Genomic DNA, 19,200 nt, shown 5'->3' with positions numbered 1-19,200 from the left:
CAAGGGAAATCAGTGAAGTGTGGATGTTTTAAGACACCCATCACTAAGTGGGTAAAAATGGCCCAGATGCAAAGGATCTCCAGGGAATGCTAAATTATTAACCAGGGCAAGGTGGGAGTAGTCAGGGATGGTTTCCCTGCTTCCATCTGGAGTTGAGCCAGCCAGGGAAGACCTCTGGCTTCCGCCTCCCAACGCCGTGGCCCTCCCTCCCTCCCAGACACCCCCGGGTGGCACTAGTCCCTCCTCATGGTGTAGCCCTGGATCATGCTGTTGAAGTAGGCGGGCGTGTTGCGCTCCGGGTAGAAGAGGATCATGTAGCACTTGGGGCCGAAGTAGCCCAGGCTGATGGCCAGGAGGTTGAGCACAGTGACCAAGAGGTCCATGATGGTGACCAACACCCCGTTGTAGACAGACATGAAGGTGCAGAGGGAGACGGATGAGGTGAAATAGAAGGTCATGCTGAGGGTGATGAACTTGGCCTCGTTGTAGTTGGTGGGCAGTTCCTTGCCCGTGTAGGCGAAGCTGAAACCCAGCACTGAGAGCAGCAGGTCCAGGCTGGTGTTGAAGAACAGGCTGTTGCGGTAGTTGGGGTTGCAGGAGATGATCATGATCTTGGGGTCATCGGGGTCAATACGGGTGGTGGGATTGAGGCCTGTGGCCAGTACGCCAATCACCACAGTGACCATTTTGAGTACCATGATAAACGCCATAGAGACGTAGGGCCCCTGGTAGCGGACCCAGCAGCTGTAGGCACGCGGGAAGCGGCTGGCCATCTTGAAGACACAGACGATCTGGAAAGAGCGCACGGTGATGCAAGAGATGCAGACGGTGAAGCAGAGAGGAAAGAGGACCTGGCGGCAGAGGCAGGTGGAGACCTTGGGCGTCCCCACGTACACCGGGACCACCACGTATGCCACCAGCAGCAGCGTCAGCATCAGGAAGCACATGGGGCCCCCAGCTGAGCGAACCATGGGCGTCTGGAAGTGCCTCCAGAATATCACCAGGATGGCCAGGGTGCTGAGGAAGCCCAGGGCGGCCAGCAGGGCCACAACGATAGTGGGTGCCTCATGCCATTTCAGGAAGGCCAGCCGCCGCTTGAAGCAGGAGGCCTCTCTCTGGTGGGACCACTCGTTACTCGGGCAGGCCTGGCATTCGTATTCATCTGCAAAAGCCCACAGCGACTCCCATTAGCCAAGCCCGTCTCCCAAGCACCTGCATCCTCCCAGCCCTGCACAGGGCCAGCCCCCGGGGATGGAGAGAGAGCACCAAGGGCCACCTTTGCGTTCACAGCCAATACTCCTCAAGTCTCTCATGTGCATTCGCTCATCAAATCCTTACAGCAACTGCAGGTTGCTGTGCCAGGTTAAGTAACTTGCCCAAAGTCAGCACGTTAGAGAGGCAGGATTTGAACCCAGGTCTCCTTGACCCAGAGCCTACCAACTATAGTTCCTCCCTTCCAAGACCTCACCTTCTGGTGTGAGAGGCATTCAACTACTTACTCAAAGAATGCATTCAATACATGTGTTTTTGAGCAGCATCCATTGTGATAGGGACCTGGGGTGGAAGGCCACAGAGAGATGGATAAAACCCAGCCCTCACCTCCCTGCTTTTGACTGACTGTGGGAGGAAGGCCAATGAAATCATTCCACAAACTCGTTCACCACCTCTTCTGTGTCCTGTGGTCTGCTAGGTACATATTAAATACTTGTATTGGTAAATGTCTTCATTCATTTAATTTACATGAAGTCATGAAAAAGAATTGAGCTCCAACTGTGAACTGTGCTAAACACTAATGTGGACAGAGGTGACGTTGTCTGCACATTCCTAGATTTTATGTTCTATAGGGAGAAATGATCATTCTTCTCATCAAGGAAGTCATTCAACAAGCACCCACTGAGCAACCAGGCTATGCTTTGAGCTATGCTAGGCACTTCGGAAGCCAGAGGGATAAATGAGATAGTGTCTTCCCTGTCTTCCAGAAACTTTCCTCCTATTGCAAACACCATTCATTCATTCATTCATTCATCCAGTGGGTGTTCCCCAGCCTGACTCCCTGGGCCCCGGGCTATGTGTGTGTGGAGTGGGATCAGCTGCAGTCTGGCTTGGGGGAGTGTTGGCCCTTCCCTTCTCCCTCCCTCTCTGAAACAGCCTGTATGGAGGATTTTGCTCTACACTAGGTATTGGGAGGATACAAGAGGAATCAGATCTGGTCCCTGGCCTTTGGACACTCACACCCCCTGCGGGAGACTCCGAGACCCTGCCAAAGGAGACAAGCCCTGGAGACTCCACGGGTGGGGCAGGGGCAGGGGCAGGGCAGGAGTGCTAGGCCTGAGAATCATACCTTCAGTCTGGTTGAGGAAGGTGCCGGGAAGGCAGTCGATGCACTCGAAGCAGCAGATGTGGATGCCCACGGGCTTCTTCTTTTGCCCCAACTGGCACCTCTTGGAACACATGGACACAGGGATCTGGAGGAGGGAGGGCAAGAGACCCTGAGTCCTCTTTTCCCACATTCTGGGGGCCTCCTCCCCTCTCCAACCAGCAGGATGTTCAGGGGAGGAAGTCTAGGAGCCCCCTATGTTTTTGGGGTAGAAACTGTAGGAAAAAAAAAATCCTCATGCTTCTAGCAGGGCATAAGGAAAGGAGCCATTTTGAAATATGCTCAGAGCATTCTGTTCTCCTTAACAAATGTCTTTCCTCAAGGGAAACTATTTTACCAGAACCCAACTGAGGTGAATTTTACCAGAACTTAACTGACATGGGAAAAGAGAAAATTCCAACTCCAGCCCTCTCTAGCCTTCTTGTCTTACCTAAGGGGGTGGGGTGAGAAGAAGGTCACAGTCCTGGGGCACAGCCTTATTGAAAGATTGAGACCTAATCACAGGATTACAGAACACTTCCCCTCTATCTCACCACCACATCAATCAAGGGATACAGCTGAAATAACTGCAAGGCTGAGACTGTATTTAAGAAGGAATATCAGCCGGGTGCGGTGGCTCAAGCCTGTAATCCCAGCACTTTGGGAGGCCGAGATGGGCAGATCACAAGGTCAGGAGATCGAGACCATCCTGGCTAACACGGTGACACCCCATCTCTACTAAAAAATACAAAAAAAAACCTAGCTGGGCGAGGTGGCGGGCGCCTGTAGTCCCAGCTACTAAGGAGGCTGAGGCAGGAGAATGGCGTAAACCCAGGAGGCGGAGCTTGCAGTGAGTCGAGATCGCACCACTGCACTCCAGCCTGGGAGACAGAGCAAGACTCCGTCTCAAAAAAAAAAAAAAAAAAAAAAAAAAAAAAAGAATATCTAGGGAAAACCAAAGATAAAATGGGAGACAAAAAATGATACTGGAGAAAATTTTGGCGTCTGACACCATTGCTATTTATTTATAGCAAATAGTAAACATAGTTTTAATAAACTTGAAAGGACTGCAATAATAACAGATATGTTCTCCAACAACAATCTAATGAAATAGAAATCAATAACAGAAGGAAATTTGGGGAATTCATAGATATGTGGAAATTAAACAACATACCCTTAAATAACAATAGGTCAAAGTAGTATTCACAATGGAAATTAGAAAATACCTTGAAATTAATGAAAATAAAAACACAACATAACCCCACAAAAAGACAAATACTATATGATTCTACTTATATGAGGTATCCAAGGTAGTCAAACTCATAGAAACAGAAAGTAGAAGGATGGTTGCCAGAGGCTGGAGGAAGGGAGAAATGCCGAGTTGCTCAATGGGAATAGTTAGAAATTTGCAAAATGAAAAAGTTCTAGAGATCTGTTGCACAAAAACGTGAATATACTTAACATTACTGAAATGTATGCTTAAAAATAAACAAATTGGTAAATGTTATATGTCTTTTATCACAAAAATAAAAAATTTTAAAAATGTACCAAAATTAATGGGATACAGTGAAAACAATACTAAGAGGGAAATTTATTGTTATAAACATCTGTGTTTAAAAAGAAGAAAGATGTTACATCATTAACACTCACTATCTTATCAAATCACTAGCATTCACTATCTTATCACAGAGTTTACTCACTATCTTATCACGAGAGTTTACTCTCGATCTCAACGCAGTCCACAGGGAAGTTGTTCATCTTGACATTCTGCAGAATATCATGCAGGTCTATGATATTCATGACACCATAGTAATTGGACCTGGTTAGTAGAAAGTAGCAAGCACTTTGTGTGTGTGTGTGTGTGTGTGTGTGTGTGTGTTTTAGTAGAGATGGGGTTTCACCGTGTTAGCCAGGATGGTCTTGATCTCCTGACCTCGTGATCCGCCCATCTCGGCCTCCCAAAGTGCTGGGATTACAGGCTTGAGCCACCGCGCCCGGCCGCAAGCACTTTTATATCCAAGTAAGACCTATGAATGCCGGAGGGTTGGAGATAAACCTTACAAAGATTCAAAACTTGGGGTTGGGGGTGCTGTCACATTGGTGATGTTTTTAGGAGGCCAATGGTACAGAGAATGCCAGGACATCCATTCTAAGATAATAGACAAGTCATCCACCCTACACCTGCTACCATGAAAGTATGGCACTTTGTGAACCTCTTTAGATTTGGGGGACAACATAAATTGCTCCTGGAAATGCTGCTCCAACCCATTTATCAGGTGATTCAGAAGGCTTTCAGTTTCAAGGCAGAAGGTAACAGGTCCAGAGAATGACTCTGAAGAAGGCCCTGGCTTCTGTGTAAGCGATCCTGCCACTGGGGCCACATGATCGAGGAGATGTGATGACGTTTGAGTTATCTATGCTTATAAGAATTGGCAAGCCCTAAGAGAGAGATGCAACAATGCCATGCCTTCTACACAACATGCTACTCACTACTTGAAAATCAACTCTTGGAGTCCTGCTGGGCCATTATGGAAATTGAGTACCTGACCCCAGGATATCAAGCAACTATCAGATTCACAGAGTCTTATAGAGAGGCAGGAATAAAAACAAGTCTTCATATAAGGGAAATGGTATCAAAGAAGCGCCAGTGGGTCTAAGTAAATTTCTTAAATCAATTATCGTGACTCCTATATGTATTTCTCTTATAACAAATGCCTCTCCCTCAAATCACACGTAAGACCTCATGGAGAGATTCTTTATGACAAATAAATAGAGGAGAACATTCAGAAATGATTCACAAGTAGGTTGGTTTGACATGTTAATGTGAGCTGACAGTGGACTGCTGCCATACTAAGCTTTTTTCAGGGATACAAAGCTTTTTTCAGGGTGAATCCTGAAGGACAGTAATGATGGAAGATACTGCTTGTATGTAGAGATGTGCAAGCAGAACATTTGGTTGTTTGCTTTGTGTGGATGGAGAGATGTCCGGAAGGATGGATATTACTGAGATCCTGGACATATGGAATGGCTTGGCTGGTTATTCAGGGGCCTGGAAGGAGCAAGAGTGGAAGAATGGAGACAAGGTTGCTTGGGGAAAGGTATATGAATGGATCCATGAGAGTGAGCACAAAGCATGAAGATCTCTGTGTCTCATGTTAATGCAAACCAGAGAGCAAACACAGAGTAACAGAAACCAGATTGAAAGGTTGACTTGTCCCAGCCAGACACCATGGCTCATGTTTGTAATCTCAGCAATTTGGGAGGCTGAGGTCGGAAGATCAATTGAGGTCAGGAGTTCCAGACCAACCTGGCCAACATGGTGAAACCGTGTCTCAACTAAAAACACAAAAATTAGTCAGGTGTGGTGGTGCACTTCTATAATCCCAGCTACTTGGGAGGCTGAGGCAGGAGAATCACTTGATCCCTGGAGGCGGAGGTTGCAGTGAGCCAAGACTGCACCACTGCACTCCAGCCTGGGCAACAGAACGAGACTGTCTCAGAAAAAAAAACAAAAAAAAAAAAGAAGAAGGAGGAGGAGGAGGAGGACTTGTCCAACGGAGGTCAGCTGGCTTCTATCCTCAGCCACCCCAAGGCCTGCACAGAGTAGCCATGATGTCAGGGATGGAGGCTACAGGTATGAACCCAACAGCTTGAGCTTCCTCTCACTTGAGCTTCCTCTCATCATGGCTGACCTAGTAACTGCCATTGCAGAACACCTAACATTCCAGCATCAGAAACCCACGTTGAGCCCTTGACTTGGCACAGTTCTTCAAAGAGACCAGCCAACCAACTGCTGAAAGATCTATTACATCAGATCCTTTTCTCTCTGGAAGAAGCAGTGTTTCAACCTCATAAGAATTTTCCTTCCCTGATTTCAGTGCAGCATCGCCTTCTGAGGGCTTCCAGAGCAAATGAATTACTGATGCAGGATACCATATCACCTCAGATCAGGAGTCAACTTCATGGTAAAGGGGTGTGACATGGGCATGTGATCACAGGCTCCACTGATCCTAACATATACCACATTACCCAGAAGTATCCTATCTAACCAGGGGATGAGATGGCATACTAAAAGCTCAGCTAAGGTATCGTCTTCAGGATGCCCTGCAAGGTGGGGACACTGCCCTTTAAGATGAAGTTTTTAATGAATGGCTTGTGTGTAATGTTGTGGCCCCAACAGCTAGAATATGTGTATCCAGCAACCAGAAAGATTGGCTACATGCACCATTATTCTCATGGGCCCATTGCAGCATTGGTGCTTCTCCTCTCTACAATCTTAGACTTTGCTGGAATAGAGATTCGGGTCCCCAAAGGGGGAATACTTCCACCAGCAGACACTATAGGGCTCTATGATTACCATGTGGTCATTTTGGGGTCCTCATGCCAGTGAATGAGAAGGCCAAGAAAGGAAGAGGTAACTGACCTGGATTTGTGGGTGGAGCTGAGGTGGTTGCTACATGAGTGGAGTAGGAAGGAGTAGGTCTGGCACCCAAGGAGTAGGTCTGGCAGCCCTGGGTGCTTCAATCCCAGTGCACCTGCTGGTGGGGATCTGCAGCAGGCACGGCCCAGAAAGGCAAGGCAACTAAGGGCCCAGACACCTTGGGGAGGTAGGTCTGGATCACCACCCAGGCAAGTGACTGAGAGCAGCCAAATGCTGGCTGGGAGTGAAGAAATCCAGAATGGTCGGTGGAAGAGAGAGATGAATATCAGTGACAACCTTGGGCTGTGGCTGAGTCCACCAAACAGCTCTCTGTTAGAACTGAGCTGGCTGCTGCTCTAAAAAGTCTAAAAAGTCTGTGACTCCCCAGGCTCATGGAAAGCCACTGAGTGGAACAAGAAATGGACCTCTCTGTGGCCTGCCTCATATTTTCTCTACCCACTGTTTACTCCAGCCATCGCTGCAGTCACCAATTTCAAGGAAATGCCATTTGTCAGCACCTGGCCTCGGCTACACAGCTCTGTCTTGTGTTCTGCCCTGAGGCTGTCATATGAAATGCCCATGGGAGACCTCTGGAGCTAACACCCCACAGAGCAACCCCCGACCACCAGGCGATGGGAGCTAGTGGATTACTGCCATCCTTCTCTGGGAGACAATGCTAAGGTGGCTCTTTGGGAGGTCCCAGTAAGATTGACCTCCAGTTGCTCAGAGTAGTGTCTGGCTTGAGGTTGTTCTCTTGCACCAACTTTCCCTCTTCCCTGTGGAACTCTCCCCAGTCTCCCACTCCTGTTCCTGTCCGTGTATCATGTCCTGGAATAAATCTTCTGCACAAAAACCCTTATCTTAGGCTCTGCTTTCTGGGAGAAACCCAAGTTAAGACAGTGTTATGGGCTGAACTACATCCTGCTTGAAGACCTAGTCCCCAGGACCCCAGAATGTGACCTTATTCAGAAATAGGGTCATTGCAGGAACATAGTCATATAATTAGTTAAGATGAAGTCATCCTGGAGGAGGGTTGGTCCCTAATCTCATATGAGTGGTGTTCTCATAAAAGGGACGAATTTGGAGACAGATACATGGAGAACACCACCTGAAGGTGAAAGCAGAGATGGGGTGGTGATATGGTTTGGATCTGTGTCCCCACCCAAATCTCATGTCCAGTTGTAATCCCCAGTGTTGGAGGTAAGTCCTGGTGGGAGGTGATTGGGAGGTGATGGGATCATGGGGATAGAGTTCTCAAGAATGGTTTAGTACTAACCTCTTGGCACTCTCCTCCTGACTGTGAGTGAGTTCTTGTGAGATGTGGTCGTTTAAATGTGTGTGATACCTCCTCCTTCCCTCTCTCTTGCTGCTCCAGCCATGTGAAAAGCTGGCTCCCCCTTTGCCTCCCACCATGACTGTAAGTTTCCTAAGGCCTCCCCACAAACTGAGCAGATGCCAGCATCATGCTTCCTGTACAGCCTGCAGAACCGTATGCCCATTCAACCTCTTTTCTAATTACCCAGTCTTTAGCATTTCTTTGTAACAATTCAAGAGCGGACTAATACAGGTGGTGCATCTACAGTCAAGGAATATCAACGAGTGCCAGCAAACCACCAGGAGCTGGGGGAGAGGCCTGGAACATATTCTACCACACAGCTCTCAGAAGGAGCCAACCCTGCTGACACCTTGATCTTGGACTTCCAGCCTCCAGAACTGTGAGACAATAAATTTCATCTATTTAAGCTCCCTACCCACCCCAGTCTGTGATACTTTCTTATGGCAGCCCCAGGAAACTAACACAGACACCACCCTAATATACTCCACAAAAATCCTCAAGGCACTCAGAAACGCACAGCATCAGGTACCTCTGCAACTGCGGATGGAGTGTGCTGTTGGGGATTGGGGGGAAGAGGGTGCAGGGTATTAGCAAAGGAGAGTGATGAAGTCTCTTCCAGAAGCTTTTCAATCCCTAGATCCCCTCCCCAACTCCACAAGGTAGGTCTCTATCCCTTCCTACTCCAGCAGAATTCTGATGGTCTATTCTCTAAAGAGGGTAAAATAATGGATCTTTAGATTGACAGATGTCAGACTCAGTTGAAGGCATAGCTACCATACTAAAACAAGAGTATCCAATGACAGGCTGTATTAGTGCACTTTCAAGCTGCTGATAAGGACATACCCAAGACTGGACAATTTACAAAAGAAAGAGGTTTAATGGACTTACAGTTCCATGGGGCTGGGGAGGCCTCACAATCATGGCAGAAGGCAAGGAGAAGCAAGTCATGTCTTACATGGATGGCAGCAGTCAGAGAGAGCTTGTGCAGGGAAACTCCCATTTTTAAAACCATCAGATCTTGTGAGACTTATCTGCTATCAGGAGAACAGCACAGGAAAGACCCACCCCCATGATTCAATTATCTCCCACTGGGTCCCTCTCACAACATGTGGGGATTATGGGAGCTACAAGATGAGATTTGAGTGGGGACACAGAGCCAAGCCATATCACAGGCTTTAGCCTGAATGCTGTATATAGAGAACCTCCACCACAGACTAGCTGTATGCTGTATATAGAGAACCTCCACCACGGACTAACTGTGTGGTCTCAGACAGGTCACACAACCTCTCAATGCCTTCAGTTTCCTAACCTATAAAATGGAGAGAATGGTAGTATTTATCCCCTAGGGTTGATATGAGAATTGAAGCCCTTAGCACCAGGCCTGGCACACACATGTCCAGTGAGTGCTTAATGTGCAGAGGTCTCTGAACCCCTCTTCCTGGGGAGCTGGAAAGCCCTGAACATGCATAGTTCCCAATGAATGGGGGAAGGACAGGACCCCAGACCATATACCCACGAATAGAGATCCTAGCAGTTATTAATAAAGCAGAGGTCCCTAATCCCCGGGACACAGGCCAGTACCGGTCTGTGGCCTGTTAGGAACCTGGCCACGAAGCAGGAGGTGAGCAGTAGGTGAGCGAGAGCAGAGCTTCATCTATATTTACAACTGCTCCCCATTGCTTGCATTACCGCCTGAGCTCCACCTCCTGTCAGATCAACCTCTGCATCAGATCCTCACAGGAGCACAAACCCTATTGTGAACTGTGCATGTGAGGGATCCAGGTTGTGTGCTCCTTATGAGAATCTAATGCCTGATGATCTGTCACTGTCTCCCATCACCCCCAGATGGGATCGTCTAGTTGCAGGAAAACAAGCTCAGGGCTCCCATTAATACTACATTATGGTGAGTTGTACAATTATTTCATTATATATCACAATTATATATAACAATAATAATAGAGCCAAAGCACACAGTGTAATGCATTTGAATCATCCAGAAACTATCCTCCTCCCAGTCTGTGGAAAAATTGTCTTCCACAAAACCAGTCCCTGATGCCAAAAAGGTTGGGGACCACTGCCCCAGGGTTGATGTGAGAATTGAAATCCTTAGCACCAAGCCAGGCACACACATGTTCAGTGAATGTTTACTTTGCAGAGGCCCCTGAGCCCCTCTTCTTGGGAAATTAGAAACCCCTGAACAGACACAGTTCCCAATGAATGGGGAAATGAAAGGACCCCAGACTATACACCCACAAATAGACATCCCCCCCACCAATTGATGAAGAATCTCCCAGCAATTGATAAAGAATCTCCAAGCTCTGTCCATAATGAAAACAGCCCTAGCAACTCCATCATGAGCCCCAGGCCCTGCCCCAGGCCTGCCCACCCACCAGGCCCCACCCCCGGCCCCACCCACCCGCCAGGCCCCGCCCCAGGTCTGCCCACCCACCAGGCCCCCTGGCTGACCGTGTTGTTGATGGTGTGCCAGGAGATGTCTTGGATTTTCTTCAGCTGTCGCTGCAGGGGGTAGTAGGAGGCGACGCTCTGGAAGGGATTCTGGCTCAGGTCCCATTGCCACTGGACAATCTCCAACTGCAGAGCCATATCCCCTTGCGGGTCGAAGAAGAGTTGGTGGTCCAGGAGAGTGAAGTTGACCTTCCAGATCTTCTCAAGCAGCTGGCAGGGTCAGAGGGAAGGGAAGTGGAGCTAGCATCAGAACCGAGCCAGAATTTTTCCTGGACCTGGGAAAGATTCTACCATTCCACTAGCCTTGATTTCCAACTCTGTAATATGGAGGCAATAAATCTCCAAAAAGGTGGCAGTTTAGGAGTTAGTGGCTGAGAGCTCTGCTCTGGAATCAGATACATCTGGGTTCAGGCCTCAGCTCTGCCTCTTGCTGTGAGTCCTTGGGCCTGTTGCTTAACCTCTCTGAACCCGTTTCCTCTTCTGCAAAGTAGGAGCAATAAAAACTCTATCTTCAGGGCTTGGAAGCAAAAAATAAGTTCATCTATGTTAGGGACTTAGAGCAGAGCCTGAGACAGGAATCACTCCTACCAAGATGCTGATAGAATTCCTTTTCCCTAGGAGTCACCTCAGTCATCTCTCTGGAACCCAATACATGAGATGAGGTACAGAGTCCACTGTCTCTGTCACCTGCAAAGGTCAGTTGGGATCTCCCCTGATCCCTGGGTCCTTCCTGCCTCCCCAGACCTTAGCGTCAGCTCTCATTCCAGTCTCTCCCCACCCCCGCCCCCAGCGCCCCATCACTCTCAGTAGGCAGCAGCTGGAACAAACTAGAGCACGCTTTGAAGTGGGCATCCTCCAACCTAAAGTCCAGTCCCAGCTCTGTCCGCAATTTGCTGTGTGACTCTGAGCAAGTTTCTGAACCTTGCTGGGCTAACCCTGAAAGGACTTCCAGCTCAAATATCCTATGGACCTGGATCCTAGATTTTCCCTCTATAAATGGGAGTGTCCATCGGGCTGCACCTTTAGGCCTCAAGGACTGACAGACACACAGACAGACAGGTAGCTAAGGAAGTCTGGTCCTGGCCTTCTCCCTTCCCTGCCCAGCAGGTGAGGTCCTGACTCAGAAAGACTCTTTGGAATGTGCACAGGTTGCTAGGCCCAAGGGCAATGGTCTTTCACGCCAAGAAGAAGGAGGCTCCAACCAGGTGGTCGGCCTGAGGATGAGGATCAGGATGGCGGAGGCCCCTGGGAGTCAGGTCCTGGGTGCCCATGTTGCACCTCTGTAGTGACCTGCCCAAGCAGGGTTGAGCACCTGGGACTGGAGGGATCCAAGATATCACCCCCAAGGGGTCAGAAAGCACTGGCCTTGTAATTGTCCTGAGTGGGTGGGAGCCTAGACTATTATTGGCAGGGACTTGGGCACCTTGGGGTTCCCTCATCAGGCTGAACCCTGTTTCCCCTTCCCCATATAGCCCCATCCCTACCCCAGCATAAGCTGTACATTTAAGGCAGACTCAAGTCCACCTCTCCAGCCCCGCACTCTCTCCTGAGGCCAGCACTTGGTGTCAGAGAAGAAGAGGAGTACATTCAGCCTCTTAGCTGCCCCAGGTAATTTGCATCATGATTGCAAATCCCCTCAGTAACTCAACAGGGTACATATGATGCCTTCCATTTAACAGATGAGAAAACCAAGGCTCAGAGATATGAAATTTGCACAGGTTTGCACAGCTAGTAGTGGCAGCACTGGGATTCCATTCCAGGTCTGATTGCTAAGCTCTGCCCAGCTCACTGCCACCTGCTTCACAACGTACGAACAGGTGGGCCATATCCGAGATGCCCGAGGGGTGGAGAGGGGTGGAGAGAGGTGTGTGGGGAAGAGCCAGACCACCGCCAAGGGCCCCATTTGTGAAATAAAAGGACTGGACCAGAACCTGAGAAGACCTCGCAACCCTGACCCTCTATGATTCAATGACTGGCTGAATTTTTTTTTTTTTTTTTTTTTTTTTTTAAGACGGAGTCTCACTCTCTCGCCCAGGCTGGAGTGCAGAGGTGCGATCTCAGCTCACTACAACATCCATCTCCTGGGTTCAAGCAATTCTCCTGCCTCAGCCTCCTGAGCAGTTGGAATTACAGGTGCCCTCCACTATGCCCAGCTAATTTTTTTGTATTTTTAGTAGAGACGGGGTTTCACCAAGTTGGCCAGATTGGTCTCGAACTCCTGACCTCATGATTCATCTGCCTTGGCTTCCCAAAGTGCTGGGATTACAGGTGTGAGCCACCACACCCTGCTAATCTACTGAGCATTTTTGCTGGGATGGCCACAAATTTGCCAGCCTGGATTTACCCAAACTCCCACTGATCTGACCCCACCACCACCATCACCACGGGCAGCACATCCACCCAGTGTCATCTCCAACTCTTCTCATCGCCCCTGAGGCCTCTCTCTCTGCCTTGCCTCTCATAGCATTGCCCATCCCCGCTACTCCAGCACTATTTCATCACCACCCCTGGCCACTCCCTAGCTGGGTGCCTGTCACCTCTTTAAACCTCAGTTTCACCTGTGTATGGGAGAGCACCCACGTAGTAACAGTATCTGCTCAACAGTGTCTGTCTGGGCATGACTGAGAATTCATGTAAAGAGGTGAACACAGTGTCCGGCGCATAAGTACCCATTCATTCATTCATTCATTCATTCATTCATTCAATATTCACTGAGAAGCAACGCCAAGCCAGACCAGTGCCAGCAACTTGGGATACAGCGTTGGAAAGGATTGACAGGGTCCCTGCTCTCACTGGCCTCTGTTTGGGAGGAGTGGGGAATAGCCAATAAACAAACAAAGGATATCAGCACAATCACAACTTAGGATACCTGTTACGACAAAAATAAACAGAGTGTCGTGGTGTGACCTGGCAAGGAGGGTGGGAGGTAGTAAGGACACCACATACCATTTTGCAGGTTGTGCCCTGCAAGAATGGGTCCAGTTAGGACAACTGGGAGGAACAGCTGGAGTCCAGCTGACTCAGGTCACCAAGCCATGCGCTTGCTACAGGTCTGCGTCCATCTGAAGCCAAAGAGCATCTTGGTCTAACTTGTCTGCACAAAAGGGCATCATTTTCTAATTCACACAAGGACTCTGTTTATGCCAGCGGAGACCCTGGATGAAGCCTACATAGGGTAGGCTGGGCTCCCTGCTACTTGACTGCATCATCCCCCACCCCAGCTCTAAATTGGCTTGTAGGGCTGTCTCAAGAATGTCATCTCAGTGCTTGGAATGCTCTATGCATCCTGGTTGCTATGACTGGTGCCCTTTGGTCTCTGCTGTCAACTGTCTTTCATCATAGCTCCTTCCAGTTGCAGCTGGGAGGATGCCTGGAAGGTGAAGCGGGGAAACTGCAGCAGAATAGGCCAGACCTGAGTTCAAAACCAGGGTCCACCACTTACCACTGAGTGATCATGGGCTAGTCACTTTGACTTCCTGTCCCTCAGTGTTTCTACCTGTAGATTATCCTCACAGGAGGGTCATGAGTTAGATGTGATATATACTAGCCATTCATTGCCTAGTAGGCACTCAAAGAGCAGTAAAGCACCCATGATAATTATGTATATTATTAATGTAACAGGACATATAACAATAGGCAGTATTTTTACCAGCTGGCACCAGAATTCCTTTTAAAGAATAAATGCAATCTTTTAAAAGAAAAGTGTTTATGGTTGCAAGGTTAGGATCTGAGATTACAGGATAGAGAAGTACAATTAAATAGAATGAGAAAGAGAATTTCTTCAGAGCAAACTAATTTGTCCTGTTAAAGGAGTGAGCAGTTATTTGAAGATGGGAGAGGGATCTAGCAAGTGGGCGAAAGGGGAGAACCAAGAGGGGAGATGGGCAGGGTTTAGGGAAGTGGCTAAGCAACAGGGTGGGAGGCTGGCCCCAAACTGTGAAAAAACCAAGGAACCGTTTAAGAACAGAGATCTCCAATAGCAAAGTATAAAGTGAGCATCTCTAATGTAAATCCCCTCTGCTCCTCTGATCCTCAGTGAAACCTTCTATATCCCAGAAAGCTTCGTGGTGGGGAGTTTCTGTGTGTACCTGTGGATGTGGATGTGGATATGGATGTGTGTGTTAAGCCGGAAGAACAGATTTAAAGTCTATGTCTGAACCAGGGTGATAGAGAACGAGGGTAATGAGAAGATCCATAAAAGCAATGCAAGGCCTTAGAGGCTCCACAGGAAAACACAAGCCCGTTCCAGGCTCTCAACCCTGGAGAGACTGGGTCGGAGGGGAGGTGGGGGGGCGGGGCTGTGGTTCCCACTGCCTGTGGGATTTCCTTCTGGTGAATTCCACCTGAATCTCCAAGAACAGACTACTATCTTGAATGGTGAGCATTAAATTAATTTAAAAAGCAATTTTGTTTTGGCACCAGGAGGGACTAGTGCTATGTGTCTGGAAGAACGGGATACCCGTGCCCTTTCACACCCATTTGCCCAGAACCCCAAGAGAGAAGGATGGAGGTGCCCTGCAGTCTCTATGGCAGCCACCCCCTCACCTGCCAGGGGTAGACCTCCCTCTTGGTGCAGGTGCCATGGTCACAGCCGAGGAGGCTGTGCAGGGCGTGGGCCACGGCGTAGACCGCAGAGTACACGCTGTAGACGACACGCTCCCCAGAGAGCCTGAGAACGGTGTTGAAGGACAAGGTGCCATTCAGGCAGTTGTCACACTCCTGGTTGCAGGTAGACCTCTGGCTGGTCCTGCTGAGGGGTGGCGGCCCAGCCTGTGGGCCTCGCACACGGAACTCACTGAAGCCCGGGATGGGCACGCTCTGGATGGTGATGCCCAGGAAGGTGCCCGTGTGGCGCAGCTCTGTGAGGTTGTGCAGGACCGGGTCGATGGCCCAGGACTCGGAAGCGATCCACACGGCACCCGTGAAGTTCTGGCGCAGCACCTCATTGAAGAAGTTGTACAGGGTCAGGTCGGGTGAGAACACGACCACGACGCGCGCCGTGCTCTGCTGCAGCTTGTCCACGATGGTCACCAGGCGCTGGCGCTCCTCTGATGTCATGTTCTGGTTGGGCTGCACTGTGGGCAGCGTCTCCTGGAAGGCGATGCAGATGTCGCCCCGGGCCAGGCGACTGCCAAGCAGCTGGCCATTGTCGCGGCCATAGGTGTCGCTGCTCACCAGCACGATGATCCAGTTCCAGCGGAAGTGTAGCATCAGCTGCACCATGGCCTCGATGTGGTGGTCAGCACTGGGTGTGGTGCGCAGCAAGGCCGGGAAGCGCACCTTGTTTCGCAGCTCATCGTTGTTGGCACTATAGGTGATCTGCGAGGGGAGGGGCCGTGGCATGAGCGGGTGCCCCACTGGGTGCTCTGCCCCCACCCCAGGGCTGTATCCACCATCATCATTTGAGAAGTACCTAGTGCAAGCCACCCCAAGGGTAGGTGGTTTACACCATCGTCAATCATCACGGTCCCCAGGTAGCCCCATGCAATAAGAACCTACTGTGTGCCGGGCCCTAGGCCAGGTGCCTTACCTCAGTCTCATCATGATTATTGAGCACCTACTATGTACCACGCCCTGGGCCAAGCCACATATGCCATCATCCTCATAGTCACCAGCACACTGGCTTTTAGTGAGAACCACATCCTGGGCTGGGGAAATGACATAGCCATCATCCCTATCATCTAGAAGCTCTTTTTTTTTTTTTTTTCCACTTTTATACATGCTTTATTAAGTCTACCCACGAATGCTAGAAGTCCACAGAAGTGTATGTGGTACAGAATATAAGTCAAGATCTTCCTCTCCATGTTGGCTTACATTAAAGAGTCAAGAAGAAATGTATTATTTACATTGAGATTATCTACTGGTGTGTGTAGAAAGTTTAAATTAGCTGCAAGAAATTTTATCTAGACATGCACCTGCTGACTGCTACGAGCTGGTATTTACTGGGCAGATTAATTACAAATATTTCTCTGTTCCTTTAAATATTTACTGGGCACAGCGCTTTCCTCCTCCCCCTCACCACCAACAGGCTCAGCAACCAGCCGCATTTCTTCCTTCTGCCTCCAGGGCTCCATGGTTTTCTTCCCAGCTCACTGGGTGTTCCATCTCCTTTCCTAGTTCCTTCTCTTCTCTATGACCTCTTAACCTTGAAGGACCCTGGGCTCAGGCTTCGGTCCCTGCCTCTTCTCCAGCTGCTCTCCCCCTCCTTTGGTGGTCCTATCCAGCCTCATGGCTTTATAGCCCATTTCCACGCCAACAACTCCCAGCAGATAGCCCTGGCCTGGACTTCTCCCCTGAACTTCAGATGCATACCACAACTGCCTGTCTGACGTCTCAAACTTCACAAATCGAAACTGAACCTTTGTTCTCCTCCGAGCCCATTCCATCCACATCCTCCCCCATCTTGGTTGATGAATCCATCGTTCCAGTGACTCAGGCCAAAAACTCTGGAGTTGTCCTTGACTCTTCTTTCGCACACAGGTCACACTGGATCCATCAGCATATCCTCTTGGCTCTACCTTTAAAATATATCCATCCAGTGCCTACCAGCTCCCCACTCCCTCCTGTCCAGCCACCATCATCCCGGGCCTGCACTGCAACATTACCCACCCACCTTTCCCCTGCAGTCTAAGCTTAACATGGCAGCCCAGTGAACCTGCTCACACACACGTCAGGTCACTTTACTCCTCTTCTCAGAACTCCTCAATAGTTCCTAACGTCACCCAGGAAAAGCCAGAGTCCTTGAATAGCCCCTAAGCGCTCAATCATTTATCTGAACAGCTCTCATCTGTCTGATTTCATCTCCTTCTTCTCTCCCTCTGGCTCCATTTGTGCTCATCTAGTTCCACAAACATACCAGGCACCTCCTGGCCTTGGCACTTGCTAACCCCTCTTCCTGGAATGTTCTTCTCCTAGGTCCCTCATGGCTCCCTCACTCCTTCACCTCCCTCAAGTCTTTGCCCAATTGCCAGTGAGACCCACCTGACCACCCTGTTGAAAATTGCAATCTCCTACCAACCCCTCCCTTCCACTGACGTGCCAGAGCCCCCACATTTTTATTTTATTCATTGCACTTCTCACCTCTAGCATCCTGCATCATCTATTGTTTACACTTATTTTCTGTCTGTCCCCACTAGAATAGAAGCTCCATGAAGGCAATGATTTCTATGTTGTTGCCAGCTGTACCCCAGCACCTACAACAGTACCTGGCACATAGTAGGTGCTCAATAAATATCTGTTACATGAATGAAAGAATGAATTCAGTCCTCAGCTAGATGCTTCATGTAAAAGTACTAACATTAAACAGTAGCAATCACAATATTCGTGACTATCTAACTGTGTGCCAAGTTTTTTTGCCAGCTGATCTTTAATGAACATGTAGCCTGTACCAGTACTGCACTTGCCACTTTCAATCATGATTATAATAATAGTTATAATAATAGTGGTAATACAAATCACTCTTTCGTGAGGACCTGTGAGGCAGACCTTGTGCTAGGCAGCTGTACAGAATAATACTAAGCACTTCAAGTTTTTATTCCTGTGTAAGATGCTTTATAAAACAACATTATTTACTACCTACTGTGTGCTAGAAATTTACACAGGTTGAAACACTAATCCCAGATAGTCCTGGGATGAAACGCTTATCATCCCACTTTACAGGTGAGGAAATTGAGGCCTAGAAGAGTTAAGAGATTTGCCAAAGGCTTCACTGTGGCCAAGACTCGGTGCCAAGTTGCACAACCAGATCTGCCCACTTCCAAAGCCTGAGCCCTTACTCCATAAGCTGGGCTGTCTTCTCAAGATTTGGGCTGATGCCCTGACCCTGCTTCTGGTCCTATCATCACCTCCCATGATTGTTGGAAGAAGTGGCCTCTGAGGCCTATAGACAGCCACTCCTCTGCCCCACTCCCCAGGGCCCAGGAGCCTCACCTGTGGAAGGAGAAAGAGGGAGAGGAAGTTGGCCACAGTCATGACAGCGTCGGAGTTGTCAGGGCCAATGACAGCCACCACACGGGGCATGTAGTTACTGTAGTCCTCTTGGATGGGAAGGAGGTCATTATCCTGTGCCAGGAAGTAGAGCACCGGCTGGACGTTGTTGGAGATGTAGCACACATCCACCATCTCGTAGCCTAGCAGCACATCAGGCAGCAGGCTGCTATCATTGTTGATCTCCTCCACCGCAAAGCGCATGGCCTGCATGAGGTTGTAGCCCATCACCTTCGTTTCATACCTGGAGGGGCCACAGCAGTATGAGATGGAAGCAGATCCAGAGTGAGGAATGGAGGGATAAGAGAACCAGTCTGCTCCTCCTCCCTGCCACAGGAAAGCCAAGGCATTGACTGAGAAGGAACCACTCCAGAAGACTCCGGCATTTTCACCATGTCATTGTCACCATAGCACATCTCTAGGGTCACCATTGCCCATATGGCCACCACTGACACTATTATCCATGTGGCCATAATCAATACCATCCCTATAATCTCCATCGCCACTCTACTGACGTCCACTAATGTGACCACCATTATCCACTAAAACTTCCATCATCACCATCACCACTATCACCATCATCACCCACTACCCGTATTACCAATATCACCACCAGGGCCATCACTGTCACCACAA

General features: G+C 49.1%; 1 protein-coding gene across 1 annotated transcript in view; it reads right to left on the bottom strand.

The window, feature by feature from the left end:
- Positions 1-233: 233 nt before the first annotated feature.
- TAS1R2 (taste 1 receptor member 2) overlaps positions 234-19,200 on the bottom strand; it is a 21,128-nt gene continuing 2,161 nt past the window's right edge. The window contains exons 2-6 of the mRNA XM_023219753.2: positions 18,508-18,808; positions 15,124-15,897; positions 10,579-10,788; positions 2,342-2,465; positions 234-1,162 (exon numbers count right to left, since the gene is read on the bottom strand). Coding sequence (XP_023075521.1) covers positions 234-1,162; positions 2,342-2,465; positions 10,579-10,788; positions 15,124-15,897; positions 18,508-18,808 — 2,338 coding nt within the window. The remainder of the gene's footprint in view (positions 1,163-2,341; positions 2,466-10,578; positions 10,789-15,123; positions 15,898-18,507; positions 18,809-19,200) is intronic.

The sequence above is a fragment of the Piliocolobus tephrosceles genome, chromosome 1 (genome assembly GCF_002776525.5).
Source record: "Piliocolobus tephrosceles isolate RC106 chromosome 1, ASM277652v3, whole genome shotgun sequence".
Taxonomy (NCBI): domain Eukaryota; kingdom Metazoa; phylum Chordata; class Mammalia; order Primates; family Cercopithecidae; genus Piliocolobus; species Piliocolobus tephrosceles.
This window is presented reverse-complemented; position numbering and strand designations above follow the sequence as displayed.